The 18,061-nt window shown below is 40.2% G+C and overlaps 1 protein-coding gene across 13 annotated transcripts in view; it reads right to left on the minus strand.

Moving 5' to 3' along the window:
* Window positions 1–18,061, minus strand: part of ARID1B (AT-rich interaction domain 1B) — a 341,753-nt gene that overhangs the window by 34,414 nt on the left and 289,278 nt on the right. For 5 of the 13 annotated variants that reach the window (XM_064509106.1, XM_064509110.1, XM_064509109.1 and 2 more), the window contains 3 exons: window positions 10,477–10,628; window positions 2,724–2,833; window positions 1,812–1,970 (listed from right to left, as the gene is read on the minus strand). In XM_064509106.1, the coding sequence (XP_064365176.1) occupies window positions 1,812–1,970; window positions 2,724–2,833; window positions 10,477–10,628 (421 nt within the window). The remainder of the gene's footprint in view (window positions 1–1,811; window positions 1,971–2,723; window positions 2,834–10,476; window positions 10,629–18,061) is intronic. The other 8 variants (XM_064509108.1, XM_064509113.1, XM_064509116.1 and 5 more) reach the window with 3 other exon arrangements.

Genomic DNA, 18,061 nt, shown 5'->3' on the forward strand with positions numbered 1-18,061 from the left:
AGACAGCTGTTGAAGTCAATGAAGTTATCCAATATGCTGGCCTTCACAGGTAAAAAGAGATCAGCTAATTTACAGCACTTATCCTTCTATCATTTTAAAGCGCGGTATCTACTCATATCTGTGTACTGAGACTGGCTAACTGAAGCCAAAGATGCAACAGCATTTGAAGAGAAAGGCATTCAGAAGAGATCTACAAATGAAAGCACAAACTTTCCCCATTATATATTCCAACACTGTATTTTGTCGCATTTAAATGGACAAAAAACTCCACAGAAGTTCATGATGGCTCTCGGATATGTTAAGCAATTCATACAATGAGCTCAGGAATGCATGACCACTTGGTAGCCCCTTTCAGAAGAACTGGATGTGTTTAGACAGCCTACGCAATAGCTCTCTTGCTTTCCTCCAGGAAACCTCTCAAAGAAACAATACCCAAAACATTACTAAAAAGAAAACAAACACATCTTTTGGTGCCACTCTTTCTGAAATACTGTTTAAGAAAAAGAAGATGGGACTTTGTGGGGACTAGTAACACCAGCTGCCTTCTGAGACTCAAAGTCGCTGCCAAATGAACATCAAAATTAAGGTGGTGCATTTCATGCCATGCTGCCCCTCTGCTTGGGGGATTCACTAGACATCTGATTTTTGGATGAGTAGACCTTTTTGCTCTCCAAATGGCCTTCCTCTGTTTCCCTTGCGATATACTCCTCAATGTATCACCTTGTGGAAATTAAGTTATTATCCAAGAATTGTTCCTATGTTAACTGCATATTAACATTGGAAAAAACCTTTATATATTGCAGTATTTTGCTAAAGAGAAATTATGATCATTATTATTTTTATTAAAAAGAAAAAAAGAGGAACAACATATATTTTCCTAATTCAAAAAAACAAAGCAAAAATGATCAAGTGGACATTTGCTCCCCATAGGCCATATATGGTTATGTTTGCATTCTCTTTTATATATATATATATATACACACATATGAATATAGATTTTCTGTGTATGTGTATGTGTGTATATATATATATACATATACGAAAACATTTATTTTAGCTCCATGCATATCACACAGATTTTTCTTTATAACCTGCACCAGACAGACTAAACATTATTCATCTAAAAAAGCAGTTTTCTAAAAATGTAAATACAACAATGTTTTTTCACCCACAGTTTGGGTTATTTCACTGTGCCCCCTAATAATTGTATTTCCAAATACACAATTCAAAATTAAAAATGTTTCAAAAATGTATGTGACCTTTTTTTGTGGTGCTGAGCCTATAATTCAAACTTCGACAGATCTGAGTTTCAGCAGGGGAGAAGATTACTTGTTTTGTTTTGTTTTGTTTTTTTCTACGCAGCACTAGCACAGACAAGTGCAGCAAACAGAGTGAAGTCAGTTGTGTGAAGGAGTTTGGGCCCAGGAACAGCAATGGAATCGTCCTTAACAACACAGTCGGCATGCTTGGAAGCTGATGCATTACAGGAAGGATGTTTTCTTCACAACAACTGCTGTATTACCAGACAGCACACTTGCATGATGCACGCAATTTTACTCTTTCTTATTTCAAATTACTATTGGGACAAATTTTGCCCTTGGCTGAGCATGCTCAGGCCCCACTGAAGCCAGGCAGTGGAACTTACAGTCATGTGTCCAAGAGCAGAATTTGTACCCAAGTGTTATAAAGAAAGAAAACTGTTTAGTGGATAAATAATGAAGAAAAGGAATTTACAAAACAAACAAGCAAGCATTAAAATATAATTAATTACAAAAAAATAAACAAAAACCAAAAAAACCAGAGCCACTTACAGGGCTTGATGGAGTCTTTGGCCAGCCTGGGCTGCTAATGCTATCACTTTCATCTCCATGAAATGAGGAGATGCTAGCAGAGCTTGGGGACATTGGGGAAGGGACTGGCAGGTTGCCTGGGGTTGGGGGCTGAGAAATACCCTGAGAGCTGTAGCTATCCTGTGGTAGAGGAATAAAAAAAAATAATATGACAAAGGCAGGGCAAACTTTATTAAAAACAAAAAAAATACATCCAGTTTAACAGACTGACCAATTTTTTATATATAAAATATATATAAACAGAGAGACACATACAGAAAACACACACATATATAAATATATTTATATATATATAAAAGGTATTAAAACAACATTGTTAATTAGTATAATTTGGAAAGTTTGCTGGATGCTTGGCTAAAGTCACTAAGCCACCATGCTTATTTCAAGCTCACATGGAATGCTAAGCATGGGTTTCCCCTTATGAAAGAAAGAAAAAAAACAAGCCGTTCACCTTATTTTAATCAAATAAGGCAGGAAAGCAAAATATCAAAGTATGTTGCTGCTGCTGAGGCGGCCAAAACAGGAAGCTATAACTGAAGGCAGAGAAAAATGGCTGCAAGGATCGAAACCAGGCAAGACCCTTCTTCCCCACCCACCTGGCACAGCCGAATCCCCACGCAACTTTTGGCTTGGGTCGCTTTGCCCCCGCAAGTTAAAATGCCGTAAGAACTAGTAACTTTCAGATCCACACAATGAAGGAAAAATAAAATAAAATAAAATAAAAGAAAAGAAAAGAAACAAACAAATAGATTGCACGTGAATGGAAAGGCATGCAGGAAAGAACAGAAGTGGGTAGGCCAAAACCAGAAGATGGAGGACAACACAGCAGACTTCTGCGGCCGAACCAACACCACGTGCGGAGGAGGTAAATACCTTTGCCTTGCTCTCGGGCTGCGGGGCACCTTCGTCTTTGCCGTCTGCTTTGAGAGGAAGGGGGAGTTTGGACTCACCGGGTGTCATCATATCTGCAAGACCCATAGGTGCTAATAGAAAACAGGAGAAACAGTTAAGCATGACTATGGTTGGCTTTGCTGGAAAAAACGCTTCCCGCGGCAGGGCGCTGCCGACACGTGAAGCGCAGGTTCCCCCACCTCTGACCTTCTACGCTAGTGCTGCAAACCTGCAAACCTCTGCAGCTGAAGTGAGGTGGTAAAGGAGAACCAAAGAGGAAGAACACAAGCACCACACAACAACAACAACAACAACAACAACAACAACAACAACAACAACAACAACAACAACAACAACAACAGCAACAGCAACGAATTTTTACCAAGTAAAATACATTTTCCATGCTTCTGAGGGGTTTTCAACTGTCTGCAGATATGGCCATTATCTTGTAAGAGGACAACAGCCTATTTTAGTGACTACTGGGCTTTCCCCTTAGTAAGAGACTAACGTAAGTCAAAACCATGCGGCTTTTGCCAGCACTTCTGAATTTGAGAAAAAGGCTGAAATTCCCAGTTACGCTTCTGCATGGAAGCTGATGTCCAGCAGATCAGCCACGGCCTCTGCCATCTCCAGGATGAATTCCTCAGCTACTGGGAACCCTCCCCACAGAGCTACAAGCCGTAAATGCCGCTCCACCGGCAAACGGCATGCAACCCTTCCCCCTCCTGCCGAAATGAGGTGGGACTATAACGAACGCGCAAATGTCTTTCTCAGATAATGGCCCACAGTCGCTTCCCAGGGGTGCGAGGAGTTTAAGGGTTTTTTTTATTTGAAAATGCAAGTGCTAAGTATAGTGTTATTGCTGCAGAGCTGCTGGGTTCCTCGATTTCTAAAAGGATGCAAGAAGAAACATTCAGGTAAATACACAGAAAATACCCGGCAGAGCAGATCCTAGGAGGTGCTATGTCACTGAATCAATGCAAATAGCCAAAGAACAACAGCAAGACACTGGGTGATTTTTTTCCTGCAGAAAACTATGTGCACAGCATTTAAAAAAGACTGGATTCTCTTCCCTTCGTCTGCCTCTTTTTCTCCCCTGCATGCCCTTCTTTCAAAGAAAGATCTGAGATAAGAAAAACACCAAAGGACAGAATAACCTACAAGGCAAAAAGAAAAAAATCCAAAGCTTTCAAATTTTTTAGAATTAGCAAAGTCTCTTGGTTAAAAAAATATATATAAACCTGATCATTACTGAACTAGTTTGCCTTTCTCCTAAATCACAAGGCTGGCTCACACTAGGCAGTAGGCACACTGCATAACAAGCCAAAGAGAGGAGGGGGAAAAAAGCTTTAAAGATACTTCACAGATTGCCCACTACAAAATGATTATTGCACATATTCATGTATTACTATGTTTTAGAAAATAATTAGTTTTAATTACAGCAGTGAGAGCATGAGCAGGACTCTGGCGAATACGCTGGCAAGCTTTGCAGTGCTAATTTGCTAATATCTTTAGCATCACTGCAGGTTGAGACTATGGGTCTGCCAAAAAAACCTACTCAGCCATGTGCCATGTGAGTTTACAACTGTATGCTCAATATTCAGCTTTGAACTGCCAGTGTTTTTCATGGGCACATTTTCTTGTTTTTTCAAAGCACATTTGTAGCCCAATCAAGACCTTAAAGTCATCACAACACATAAATCATAATTGAGTTTTAAAAAAAAATAGTTGCAATACTTAAGTCTTCAAGAATTGGAACAAAAAGCCTTTTTCAAGTGATGCAGCTGCAGAGAAAATCTATTGGGATCAGCTAAAAATGCTGTTATTTTTATGTATGTGTGTGAAACCTCAACAAAACAGCCAAGCAGCACTGGGAAGCCAGCATCTACCAAGCATTTGATTCGTATACATTATCGCCCTTACACTCCTGTCTGAGGAGGTGGGACAGCTTGTTACCATTATGAAACAGTGTGGCAACCTGACACCTTTTGGTTTGGAATTCTACAGTTTCAATAGAAAAAAAATTTACTTTTCTTTTCGAGATTTTCTAAAAAACATATGTTCAAAACACCCAAAGGTATTACCATAGTTTTGTTTCAAACTGGGATGTGAAATTGTTGTACAAAATCTGCTTTAACAATTAACACATTTCATGCTGTGAAAGCGCTAAACAAGAAATTTCAGTTTAAAACCAAACAAAAAATGACCCTTCCCCTCAATGGCAATTTTAGAGCGGTTGAACTAAGGAAGGTTAAAAATCAATCACTCCTCTTCACCAGAATTCTGCATGGCTAAATCCTCTGCTGATTTCACAGTTATCTAAGTCGGCACATCATATTTCTGTCATAAAGAATATAATAATCATGCCCTTTCCTGGTAATACTGTTTCCATCAGAGTTCCTTTATAAATTCTATTTTCCAGAGACGTTTAAGTTAACATGGCATATAAAAGGCAGGTAACTCTAGTCTGCAATTTACTACAACCATTTTAACTGTATTCAGCATTTTTAGAAATGTAAAAGCATCAATATATTTTGGCTTTTGAACTCTCATTTTGTGGTATACTCATATAACTCAGTCTCCAACTATTGGGATTTGAAGACAATTATGAAAAGATTAATACAGCATCCCAAGTTCTGTTTCACTTTTTGTTCTGAAGTTAACTGTTAACTGTAAGGTTGTCCAGTTTCCCTATAGCTTTTATCTAAGATGCTTCCACAGCTGCTTTTTCAACCACTGCTGAAACGCTGTTTCAAAACTTCTCGCAAGCACACTCTCCTGCGGTTTGCAAACAGACATCCCTTCATTTTTTAGCAAAGCAGAACAGCAAGAACATCGCTTTGACTCCCTTCTGAGCAGTGCAATAACGTTATTGTCACAAAACTGCTAAATTAAGACATGGTCTCTTTCTACATAGGTACTAATAATCCTGAGCGTGAAGTGCAGACCAAAAGATGACACATTTTAGAGCAGAAGACAACAGGGAAATCTTGACTCAAAAAGTGTTGTAGTGTGCTGTGAATAGGTTTGAAGCACTAGCCTCTGGCTTATTTTAAGAATTTAAGAGCTAGAATGATTTGAAAAAGGGAGTATGGGTCAAGGTCCCAAATTAACTATTCCATGCTGAATTTAATGTACTCAAAGGCATATATTGACATAAGTAAAACTGCAGCAAAGTATTCTTTTTTTGCTAAAGGCTGTGCTACCACTCCCAGAAGATGATGAAATACTGTAAGAGCGGCAATACACAAACATTGTTTTTCCCTTTATTGCTAGAGCAGTAACAAATAGCGCTCTACAAAACAGAGTATTACATCCCTTGTAAGACATTTTTCCCTCCTCTCTCAGCACTCTCCCTTAAAAAAAAAAAAAAAAAAAAAAAGTGAATTTGTGGCTCATGCAAAGTGGGCAAGACAATCTCCAGTACTTTTATACTCGTGGGAGAAAAAACAGAATGGGGACAACAGCGTTGCCTGATATCCTGCCATGGATAAACACGCTGCTACGGGGACAAGCACAACTGTGGCTGCGAGGGCATCCTATGCCTCAGGAGAGCAAGTGGTGACTAAGGGTTGCCCCTCGTCGCCCTCCACACTGGAGCCATGCGGAGCTGCATCCGGGAAGAGCTGCGGGAAGGGCTGGGAGCTGGGCACACACCGGCCAGGGCTCTCCCGCTCCCGTGGCCAGGCCCAGCCACCTTGCCTGGCTTCTGCTCACACCGCAACCGCCAGATCACAGCCCTCACCTCCCTGCACTACAGGTGATGAGATATGTAAACTGTTGCCGACTGCCAGAGTCCTCCAAAAATTTTATCTGAAAGTGCATTATATGAAAGCTGATACAAAGATAGGTGTGGGAGCAGAAAATAGTGAAAGAAATGGAGTTATCCTTCATCTTTCAGAAAAATAAAAATGTAACCAAGCCATGAAATGGAGAAAATCAACTTAAATTTGTAAAAATTGCTTTACATATAGTTGCTTTCTCTATCAGAGATTTGTCCACCTACATATAATCTAATTTAATTATTTACTGTAGATGAAAATATAAGTGTCCATTTTTATTTTTTAACTTGATGGCATCCTCTTAACTTTTTTTAGTGCAAGTAACTTTCCCTAGAACTTCACGTTCCCATTAGGGTATGCTGATTTTTAAAATTTGTTGGCAATATTAAACCCCAGTAAAGTGGAAGGTTTCTGTAGTAAACCTGTGCTTAGCATTTCTGCAGTAAAGGCAGCGAGAGCAGGATGGGATCCTCGTGGCAGTAAGGAGATGAATGCCTTTTTATTGTTTTGTTCAGCTCTGGAGGTAGCAGAGTTATTAGTGTCACTTTCCATGCAAGTACAATACGGAAATCTTTGAGCTGCAGACTCCACATTACTGCCTTTTAAAGTTAATTTCTACCAGGATTAACAAGGATCGCAGCATGAATTATTATTTTACTGGTGTTGGTATTGTAAGTTTCCTTTTATTATATTTTTTAAAGCCTGAAGTTAAAAAATGCAGAAAAAACACTGAAAAAATATATGGAAGATGTGAACTCCCATATAAAAAAAGGATAGTGAAGTTTCGAACGTCTTTCTGCATGGCAGTTTGTTCCATAATTATGAAGGGATTCTGGCACTTTTTCCTGAAGCTTTTGGTATTGTTATGGATGGGATGCTTCATCAGAAGGATCCATCTGCGTTAATCTCATAATGTCTGCGTTCCCAAACTGCTCTATGTCAGCAGAAGCTAGGGATGTGTTGTTTGATCCCCAGTCACTGCTGAAGGAACAGGATGCAGAACTGCAACATTATTTTTCTTTCAACCTGTGACACTAATTTAAATAACAAAAGGGAGAAAAAAGGATCATCTGGTAATAAGGACTTAAAAATACTAAGAAAAACAGGTGGCAAAAATAGTGTTATACTTGGCTGTACTGAAGCTCTGAAAGCACGTGAAAACAATTCCAAACAACACCAGCAACAATGTCCTTCTATTTTACAGACCAAAATGTAAACTGCATCTGAGCAAAATGAATAAATCAAAATCTATCCCCCTACCCAAAACCAGGCAACACAGCTCCCCATCAAAAACCCAGAAAACCAACACACTAACTTCTCCCTATTGCTTACTTTATTTTCCAATTGGCATCTAACCGAAGCAAATTGTCCATGCTAATGCATGTGAGCACACTCATATTCACACTTGCCTCCATCAGTGGCTGCTCCACCACCAGGTTCTTTTTGTGGGCCCTACATGCTGACTGCACCCTGTTTTTTCTGACTGACACGCAGCTTTAAATTAGTGGCAAAACAGCTCAAAAGCCAGACAGCTGAATTGTCTTTGTGTCACAGAAAATGCCATTTTCGGCCCTGTAAGTGGCACATGCATGGTCTCCACCTCATCAAATGCAGTGCTTGGGCGGGAGCTGAGCCCAGAGCGTTCCTCCAGCTCGAGACAAAAGCATTTTAAGTACCGTATTTACAATTGCCTTAACCTCAGCCCCTCATTTCTTCGATCCAAGCAGAATGACGAATCACGATGTGCCAGAACAGGGTAAAAACGCCTTCTTCCCATCATGTGTGCTCACCGCTGGTATATTCACACTGAACTTTCCCTTTTTTGTTCCCCTGTTCCCATGCGCTCTCTGCACGTTCTTGGAGGCCTGCTGTGTAACGCAGTATGGGGCAATCTCAATGCACGCGTGCTCACACAAAGAGGAAAAGAGGTGCACCAAACTCCTCTAGCTCATCTCATACTTAACTTTCCACTGGGTAATCTCTGAATTAATAAAACCGGAACAAAAAAAACCCTCACAAATGCACAGGCACAAAAAACCCTGATAAATGTTTAAATTATTAAAAATCCAATATTTCAGAATGCATAACACAATAAAAAGAGTATGACTACCCCATACAAAAGACTGCTAGGATAAATGGCCTTGCATTGAACAGATTTCCACTGTATGAAATAACGAATGGCTGAATCATCTGAACAAAAAAACCTCTCTGAATCTTCCTTTAAACTGGTTATTCCTTAGGAATACATAAATCTTCTTAGGCAGGGCACTCTGCCATCTGTTTGCTGTTGGTTATTTTTGCAGCTCTGGGGGCCAAAGGAAAAGGGGGAAAAATTACTTCTGCTAATAGCAAAACAGAATTTATAGTGCAGTTTCAATGCTCAGAAGTAATTTTATTTCAGCAAGCCAGACAAAACACATAACTAGAGAAACAAAACATATTATTACCTGGGACAGCTCTGGTGGGGGAAAAGCAAGCTACTATCTAATAGTCTTTTTGATAGCTTTTCCCTCTTCATCCAGACTGTGGAAGTGTGCTGTCTGGACTAACCAGTGGCTTCCAAGTCAGCACTGGGAAAAGTGTTTTTGTACCTTTTTTTTAAAAAAAACTTTCATTCTGATTAACAGTTTCCATTCTATTTAAGAAAAGAAAAACAAACATGAAATTCTTGAAAAATAAGACATTCTGAAGTGTCTTGGTATCTCCTATGTATAGGAAAGAAACGCTCTAGACACACTGGATGCTGGAATCTCACCACGGCTACTCTCTACCTGGGAGAAGCAGGGGCATATCAAATTGAGAGTTGAGGAAGCAAAGACAGGTAAAGAGGCAAAGGATGAATAAAAGAAACAGGCTAAGTAGGGCAGAGAAGAAGATACAGAAAGACAGGCTCTTAGTAACATACAATTTTAGTAGCAAAGTATTGCTAAAGGAATATACAAATCAAGCAGGAACAGAATTGACTAAAAAATTAAATCAAACCTCCTAAGTGCAGCCTATCCAGCTTTCTGAAAAACATCATAAAAGCATTTCAAAAAGTGCTAATATAATCGGTAAAGCATGCACAGAAACTCCATGACTTGAGTAAGTATTTGGTAGGACCCACTTTAGAGTAACTGAAACTCCACCCCAAACCTCCCCAATCAGAGAATTGATCTTTACTAAGGTATTATCTTGATGGGAGTTAATTGTTCAGATTTCAAGTTGAATACAGACTAAAAAGTACATTATCACAGAATCACAGTCCATCTGTCCTCCTTATATACGAAGTCACACACAAAGCTGCAAATAATTCTAAATTTGCAAGTTGCAATATGAAAGATAAATTCAACAGCTATGTTAAATATACTTTCGCAAATGGAAGCTGTGATTAAGTTTCACACACTGATATTTAAATAAGTAAACGAAGAAACCCTATATGGATATATGAATTTGGAAATATAGTACATACGGTCTATATTTTCAGAACAGAGCAATTATTTTAGGTGCCCAACTTAGAGCATCTTGAAGCCAGAGCAGGTGTGTGACTCTTTCTTTAAACCAGCACTACATTAAACATTTCAAATTGCAGTCTTCATAAGTGAGACACCGAAAAGCAACAGCAGTCTTTTAAAAGATGAGGTGTTTCTCCTTCCCTCTCTTGCAGTCACACACACAAATACATGTATACTTGCTAGTCAACACCTAAGTCAAACTGGATCCGAGTGTTGCTGGAACTGTTCAAAACACTGTACTCATCTACATGCTGTGCAAACGGACTTAATGAAAAATTTATGAGTGAATGAAAATTTACTGCACAAAAAATGTGAATACCTCAGCTTTGTTTTGGATTGCCACCACAATCCACCCAGGAGGGGTGAAGCGAATGAAGGTGGCTATCCTTTGCCCTCAGCCCGGGGCTGGTGCCTTTGAACAGGCTTGAGGAGGAAGAGCGCTCATGAGAGGTTACCCACCATTACCTGTTGAACTGTTCACCATGTTAGGGGCCATGCTGTAAGGAGGAGCCTGCGGGTTCATCAAGCCAGAGCTGTTGTTCATCGGCTGAGTGTAGGGGGAGCTGGATCCCATAATGCTGCTCTGATTCATGGCAGGAAAATTGCCTTGCCTATGTGAAGAAAAAGCACACACACAGCGTCGCGTTACGTACCACGTCGCCCAAGACGCTAGGGTTTCTCACAGAGTACATCTCCTCTTGTTTGCAAACAGCTAAGGAAAAGGCACGTGAGGAGCTATTAGTGTTGAATTAGTTACTGTATATCTAAGACAGAATTAGACCGAACACAAATTTCAAGAAATGTATACACTGTTTTTGAAAGTCACAACCTACCAGCAGAGAAAGTATAGCTCATATTATTTATCCTATGAGTTCAAAGCAATGCAATCAGGAGTCAAAAAGTATGTAGGATTGGTGTAAGAATTTCAAAGTGAATGGAAATTTTGACCATGTAATAGGAATCTTTGCCTGCCGTAACTCAAAAAACAGTGAAATGACCAAAAGAAAAATGGTTGCCATAGAACCCATTTTAGATTTCTTTATCTGATGTTATCACATACGCCTTGTTTCCTGTAAACACTTCAAATTCCAGGGTTCGAAAGAGCAAACCAATTGCATGTGAGCGTTTAGTTTGAGCATAATCCATGACCAAAAGTGGTGTTCACACAGTTCCCAATGAAAGCATTTAAAGGTAACCTCCTGCTTCTTTCTCTTTTCTTTCAAAACAGATTTTTTGCACCACAACAGATGTTCCTGCTTCCAATACTGATTTAGAGCCCAAAGTCACAGTCACTTAGCAAATACCATTAAAATGACCATACATGTGACTGCAGCATTGTATAAAATATCTGTGTTGCTAACGTACCATCTAGGTCCAATTTTTCAAAAAGCTATGTACATACTAAACTTTGTTGAAACAAGAAACCTCAGGAGGATTACTTCTATGTTGAAAGTTAATCACGTATCTGTATAATGCTTTCATAACTGAGATTTAAGTTTGTCTGAAAAATCATCCTGAATAAAGCCGTTACCTAATTCTACAGGTCCATATACTTCAGACCAAGTATTTTTGAAAACTAATACTTACGTACTTTTCAGAACCTAAGAGTAGGTAAGCAGACTTTGTACTTGATTTAGCAAATTGTATAGATAAAGTGTGGCACAAGGAAGAAAATATCCAACCCAAGTAAACAGCATAACTCACTGTAACACGGGGTTCATCCAGCTCCAAAAATAGCCTTCTATTCTTTTTGTCCACAATACAACTATCTACATTTTCTTGGTATAGTTAAAACTGCACATATGATGATATATATATATATATTTATACATATAAAATCATATATATAGAGAGATACATATAAAAAGTGCAGAAATATACTTACTTGCATATTCATAGCCTATATAGGAAAATACAGAACTCAGACCTGTTTGGTTCAATGTACTTTCTATGAATTTCCTGCTGTTTTTCCAAACAAATAAAAAAGGTAAAAAAAGGAAGCAACTCCCCCTTTCCATAACTTTGGTACCTGTCAGCTTTTGCTTCCCTCCCACAGAAAACATCACATAACTTTATCTTACAAGTAGCAAATTTGCACTTCCTGGTAGCAAGATGCAGTTTTGGTATAAATTCTACTTTTCATTATTATACAATATTCAAACACAACAAGCAAACCCCCAAACTAACAACCTCAAATAACTTAAATGGCATCTTGTCTTCCCCAGGTTCACGGTAGATTCTTAACACAATTGGTAGAAATGAATTTCTTTTTTAGAAGGTACAGGAAAGGGAGAGAGGAAGAAGACCATTAAAGCACTATTTGGCCTATTTTTTCTTCACACATTGTGAATTTCTTCAAAGGAACAGAGAATGTATCATCTAAATAAAGCATCTTTTTCCAAGTCAGTTTTGTCCTTTGCTCTGTGAAGGCAAACTTTTCTTCACTCATGCAAAGAGGCAAAGGCTTTCTTTTGATATGAAGGAGACAACTGCCACACAATGTCATTTCCCTGATGAAGCTTGCAATGAGTAGTGGAGGGAAAAGATTTAAAATGCACAATGGTGTAATGCTCCAAGGGAAAATTACGAAGGCAAAAGGGAAGAGCAGGGCCATTCGGCAACAACTTTAAAAGATTTCAGTCATACAATCAAGCTTTTCTTATGTAAATATTGTATCTTAAAATATCTCCCCTCCCTCCCCAGCACTCCTCAAATTTTTAGCTAAAACCTGCTATATTTCAATAAATTAATTTAATTGAGAAGTTCTTTCTATGCTGGAGAAGCAGGATTCTTTTCATTATCGGCTAAAGATACCAGCAAAGATGAGGAAAGTGTGCAAGTGCATTTTTATACCTTAAAAGAAATAACAGATTTTGAAAGGTTCTTTTAAAGATCCCAGGAAAGACTGACCTCTCTACAGGTATTTGTCTTTCCAATGCTCTTCATTTGCTTTAAAAATACACAGCAGATTTGCACCTTGCAGGCAAGCTGAAATTGGTCTTGACCTACTAATATTTCAATACTATTACTTCCTATAGCATGTATATCTTCCAAACTGTGGAGCTGTTCATTGTCTCAAATTGAGGTACAACCTATTTCATGTTACCCACCATGGACATCAATCTCAATTGTAGCCCATGAAAGCACGCTGCTATACAACAGCTTTAAATCGAAAAGTAAGAAACTATTTCCAGTTTAGACTGAGAGTGGAAATTAAGTAACAGGCATATACTAGCTTTGGCAAGGACAGCAAGAAAACGACCAAAGTCTAAAAAAATTGCTTCTATACCCTGCCCTAATAAAGGCAGAACCTAATTCTAAAGTTTCACTTGGCAGGACAATACCTTTCCCTCTCACCCTACCATCTAGCACTGCACTTAGAAGACAGACACAGCCTCAATCTCTGCAAAGGGCCCATCGAATGAAACCCTCAGCGCCATCCCTTGCACAAATCAGCGCACTCTCCAGAGGGCCCCTATCAAGCACTGACCATATCACACACGGGCTAATTCAGTAACTCTGAAGAGTGACATCTTCGAAGAATAAACGTTATTTGACTCTGAGATTGGGTGCAGTGTGCAGTACAGAGCTCCTCCGCATATTATGCTGCTCTATGATAGCTTGGAACGGAGAGTTTCTTCAGGGAGAAATAATCAGGTATTACTTCGGCCTTTAATTCTCACTCCACAGTGGGCCTCCTTTGAGTAAAGGCTGCCGACTGTGACAAATTGTGCTGCATCAGTGCTATAATATGAAGTGGAGTCCATTAAGAACTGAGCTGAGATCACCAAACTCATTTTGATTAACCTCCAGGTCACTAAACACTTATAAATATGTTACACAGCAGCTGCTGAACATATTTATATATGCTTAAGGTCACAGCATCATCTGTTGGTTGTTGGAGTTAAGTCAAAAATCTTATGTCTCCTGTGTTGCTTTTAGTAAAGGAATATCCAACATCCTATTTAGGAAGTAGTTATCTCAAAGTATACTACCAGTCTCTCTCCTACATCTCCGAATTCCATCCCCCACTTTTCTGGAAGGCTAAAAAAAATGAATAGTCTTTTAAAAACTGTTTGCTGTACATGCAGTGACATCTAATGGCAAAAAGTCAACTGACTAGCCAGCAATTGTATAGCTGAACAAACCTAGTTAAGTATACAATTGTACAATATTTACCATGTAAACACCAATGATTGGCTTGCTTAGGGATAACACAAGAAATAATTAGGAATAATAGGAAGAAATTAAGAAAAGAAACATTCGTGTTGAGAATAATGGAAAAAATGGATCTCCAAGGGAGTGATGGAAATCCCAGTCCTTGACACTTTTGCATACAGACAACACAACTCATTAGAAAATACATTGGTTGGAAAATTCCTGCATTGTGTATAAACTAGATGATCTGTCTGGTATTTTCCAGCTCTAGCTCCTCTAATTCTATGATCCCGGATTATGTATTTTTTCCTCTTTTAGGAGAAAAAGCAACTGGGCTAACACAAATTAAGGATTATGCTATCAGTTTAAACATTTTACTAAAGCCTACACATTTCATTTTTTCTGCTCTACTGTTACAAGTAGAATATTTTGCAAATGGAAGAGATTAAAAACGGGAAGGAGGGTGATTCGGCATGGTTTTTGTAATTTATTCACTTTGTTGGCAATTTAGTAATTTACAACACTTGCGTAATGTTAGACTGCGTTCATACGCTCAAGGGCAGAGCATATCAACAAGGGCAGAGCTGCCATCCCAGGAGACCTAGACATGCTGGAGGAATGGGCCAGCCTCACAGGAGCCTTATGAAATTCAGTGAGGCCAGGTGCAAGGTGTTGCATGTGGGAAGGCCGGGCCCCCGGCAGCAAGGCAGGCTGGGCATGACTGGGTAGAGCGGCTCTGCTGGGAAGGCCCTGGTGGTGTTGGCAGACAGAGCTGAGCCTGTGCCCGCAGATGCCATGGCAGCAAAAGCACCAGCAGCATCCTGGGCTGTACGAACAGGAGTGCGGCCAGGAGATTGAGGGAAGTGATCATCCCCCTTCACTCAGCACTTGTTAGACTGCATCTACAGCACTGCGTCCAGTTTTGGAACCCCCCTCAATACAGGAAGGGCATTCATAAAGTGGAGTGGGTTTAGTGGAGGATCATCAAGATAGTTGGGCTGGAGCCCTCGCCCTGTGAGGAGAGGCTGACGGAGGGGGGTTGGTCCAGACCAGGGCAGAGATGGCTGTGGGGGGAGCTCCCCACAGCCCCAGTGCTGCTGGGACCTGGACAAGAAATCGGAGCCAGGGTCTGCACAGCAGTGTGTGGTGGGAGGGCAAGGGACACAGGGCAGAAGCTGGAACAAGAGAGAGTCAGGCTGGGTTTAAGGGAATGCTTTTCCCAAGGAGGCCAATCAGGCCATGGATCGGCTCGCCCAGAGAGATGGTGCAGTCTCTGACCTTGGAGGTTTTCAAGACCCAAGTGGTAAAGCCTGGAGTGATCCCATCAGAGCTCACAGCTGGCCCTGCTTTGAGCAGGGGGTTGGACTCAGACCTCCTGAGCTCCCATCTGCCTGACTGATCCTGTGATCCTACAATTGTCAGCTTCACTGCTCTGTTGATAGTCTGTTGTATTATCAGGCCCGAAATACAATCGGTCAAATTCAAAACATTTCCTTTTAAGAAGCTTCTGTTCTGTTGTTTTCCTTCATTTGTAATCTACCCTGAAACTTAATCTGCACTTAATCTCTGTTCTCTGCAAAACAGGTAGCATCTGATCTAATTGTGTCTCCTGAGCTAATGCAGAAGTCCATGTATTAAAAAAGAGGGGATGACATGCAAGATCTGGTCATCGTTAGAAAGCAGAACAAAGAAATCATGAGAAAGAAAAGTACTGACAGTACAAAGAGGCATCCGAGTGATCACAGCTGCTGAGCAGTCTCTCTTATATTGAGATGTCTTTCTCTGATTGGCCCTGAAATCACTAGTAGGTTAGTGTGTTGTCTCCAACTGTTATGGGGAAGTTGCTTTGCAGTGGTGAGCCACTGTGTTTAATACTTGCTGGTATGTGGTTTAGTACCTCCTCAATGTTGCCATCTGATGAAGGTTTTTTGCTGTCATCTTCCTCAGATTTGAACAGATAGCTAATTACAAAACTGAGTTCAGAGGTAGATCCAGCTTAGCAACGGACTATAATAAAAGTGGATTATGCTTCTCAGAAGGACAGAAAAAACAAAGATACAACTTTTAGTATAGAAACATGTCAAAGCACAAGTTTTTGCTGTGTGCACTGGGATCAAGTTCTCTGATTTTCTGTGGATTCTCTGGCATGCATCTGACCGCACGTCTGTGCTCTCCTCTCAGTCTAAACCTGTAAGAGAGTACTGAAGCCTTCATGCAGTAAGAAAAGTTGATCTAGCTTCTGGAACGAACCCTGTGGCCGCTGGAGTACAGGGGAGGGTCGAGTGCAGAAACATGCAGGCAACAGAAGCAAGGTTCAGAGGTGGAGAGGTCAGGCGGACTAGAGTGGAGGAGAGTCTGGGGCAGCAGGAAAACTGGAGGCAAGAATAGATGGAAACGAAAAATAAAGAATGAGAGTAGGCAGAATTACAACTAGGTGCCAAAAGGGTTTCAGGGATAGGAGGAGGGCAGTTGCTCAGGTGAAGGGAGAAGAAAGGAAGATGCAGTGGGACCAGCGGGGAGGAAGGTCCACAGGGTTGCTATTCCCAGGGCAAATGCAGGGAAGATCCTCCAGCACAAGCATGGAGCGGACACCACCAGGGAGCCTGCAGGAATTAGCTCAGGTAAGGAAGAGCTGGCACCAGGTCAGACCTGATATATCCTGGTGGTCACGAGCTTACACCTATTACACAGGCACCTTTGCAGTGTACTTCCGGACGTATTCTACATAATGTAGGAATTTCTCCTAATTATCCTGCCCTGGACACCAGACCTGAAAAACTATCCTGCTACCATGACCTGGCCACCTGAGCAATTGGCTGGTGAAAAAAACAGCCCACAAGCTCTGGGAAGTTTGCCATCCCTGCCCCAGATCTTTAACCTACATTGGTTTTGCAGTGAATGCACTGCAGCATCTCAGGGGAGTAATTTGTGTAAACATTTTAAAAGGAACCTTTCTTTTTCTTTTTTTTAATGCTGACACACTGCTAAGGTGGCTACTTGATTACAAACTGTGAAAATGACTGCGTTAGGCTGCACTCACAAATCACAGTGTACTGACCAAATTGCCCTGTGCTTATCTGTGCCAGGTCTGCAGCATGACAATATTTCCTCTCTCTTTTAAATGTCAAAGTATGATTTGGGAGGTTGTTATTTAAACACACTGACCTGCACAATAACCAGAAGTACTTTATTTAAATCTGTCTTGAGCTGCGACTAGCCTTAAGCACTTATAATCGGTCATATTCTGACACCAAAAGGGTTATTATAATGAGAGTAATTCAGGAGTGAGATCTGGAAATGCTTTCTCCCTGGAGAATTTACACATAAACATGTGCATGCAAATACATATGCTCTTTTGTTATGGATTTTCCTTCTTGTTACATTATGAGATTCCTTGTAGAAGTGAAACTGTTTCTGTTTAATGAAACTGTTTCTGTTGTCAGAGTATATGGGAGAACTGGGGAAGGGGGAGAAGAGACCAAAGAAAAATAAAAAGCAATATTGCTTACTTTGCTCTGACTGGAAGTTCATCAGTGAGTCATCACTGTTAGCAAAGGCCAAGACAGATGAAACCTGAACACTGTCTTGAAAAGCCATAAAAAGGCATTAAAGGCAATTCCCATGTAAATAAAACAAATGAGTTTCATGTTGTCAAATGTGAAAGCAAAGTATTTCCCTCACTTGTTAACTGCTACTACGAACATACTAACCCAGATTTGCATTTCCTCCCTTTGTGCAGTGTGGAAGCTCTCTGGTCACAATAACAAAGTTTTAAAAAAGCAACCATGAAAACTGGCAAGGTGACAGGTGTTGGCTCTGCCATGAGGTTTTTGATGAAATCCATTTTTCAGGACAGGACGAGAGAGAAAATTTTATACTTTGTGAG

Source organism: Dromaius novaehollandiae, chromosome 3, assembly GCF_036370855.1.
Source record: "Dromaius novaehollandiae isolate bDroNov1 chromosome 3, bDroNov1.hap1, whole genome shotgun sequence".
Classification (NCBI taxonomy): Eukaryota; Metazoa; Chordata; class Aves; order Casuariiformes; family Dromaiidae; genus Dromaius; species Dromaius novaehollandiae.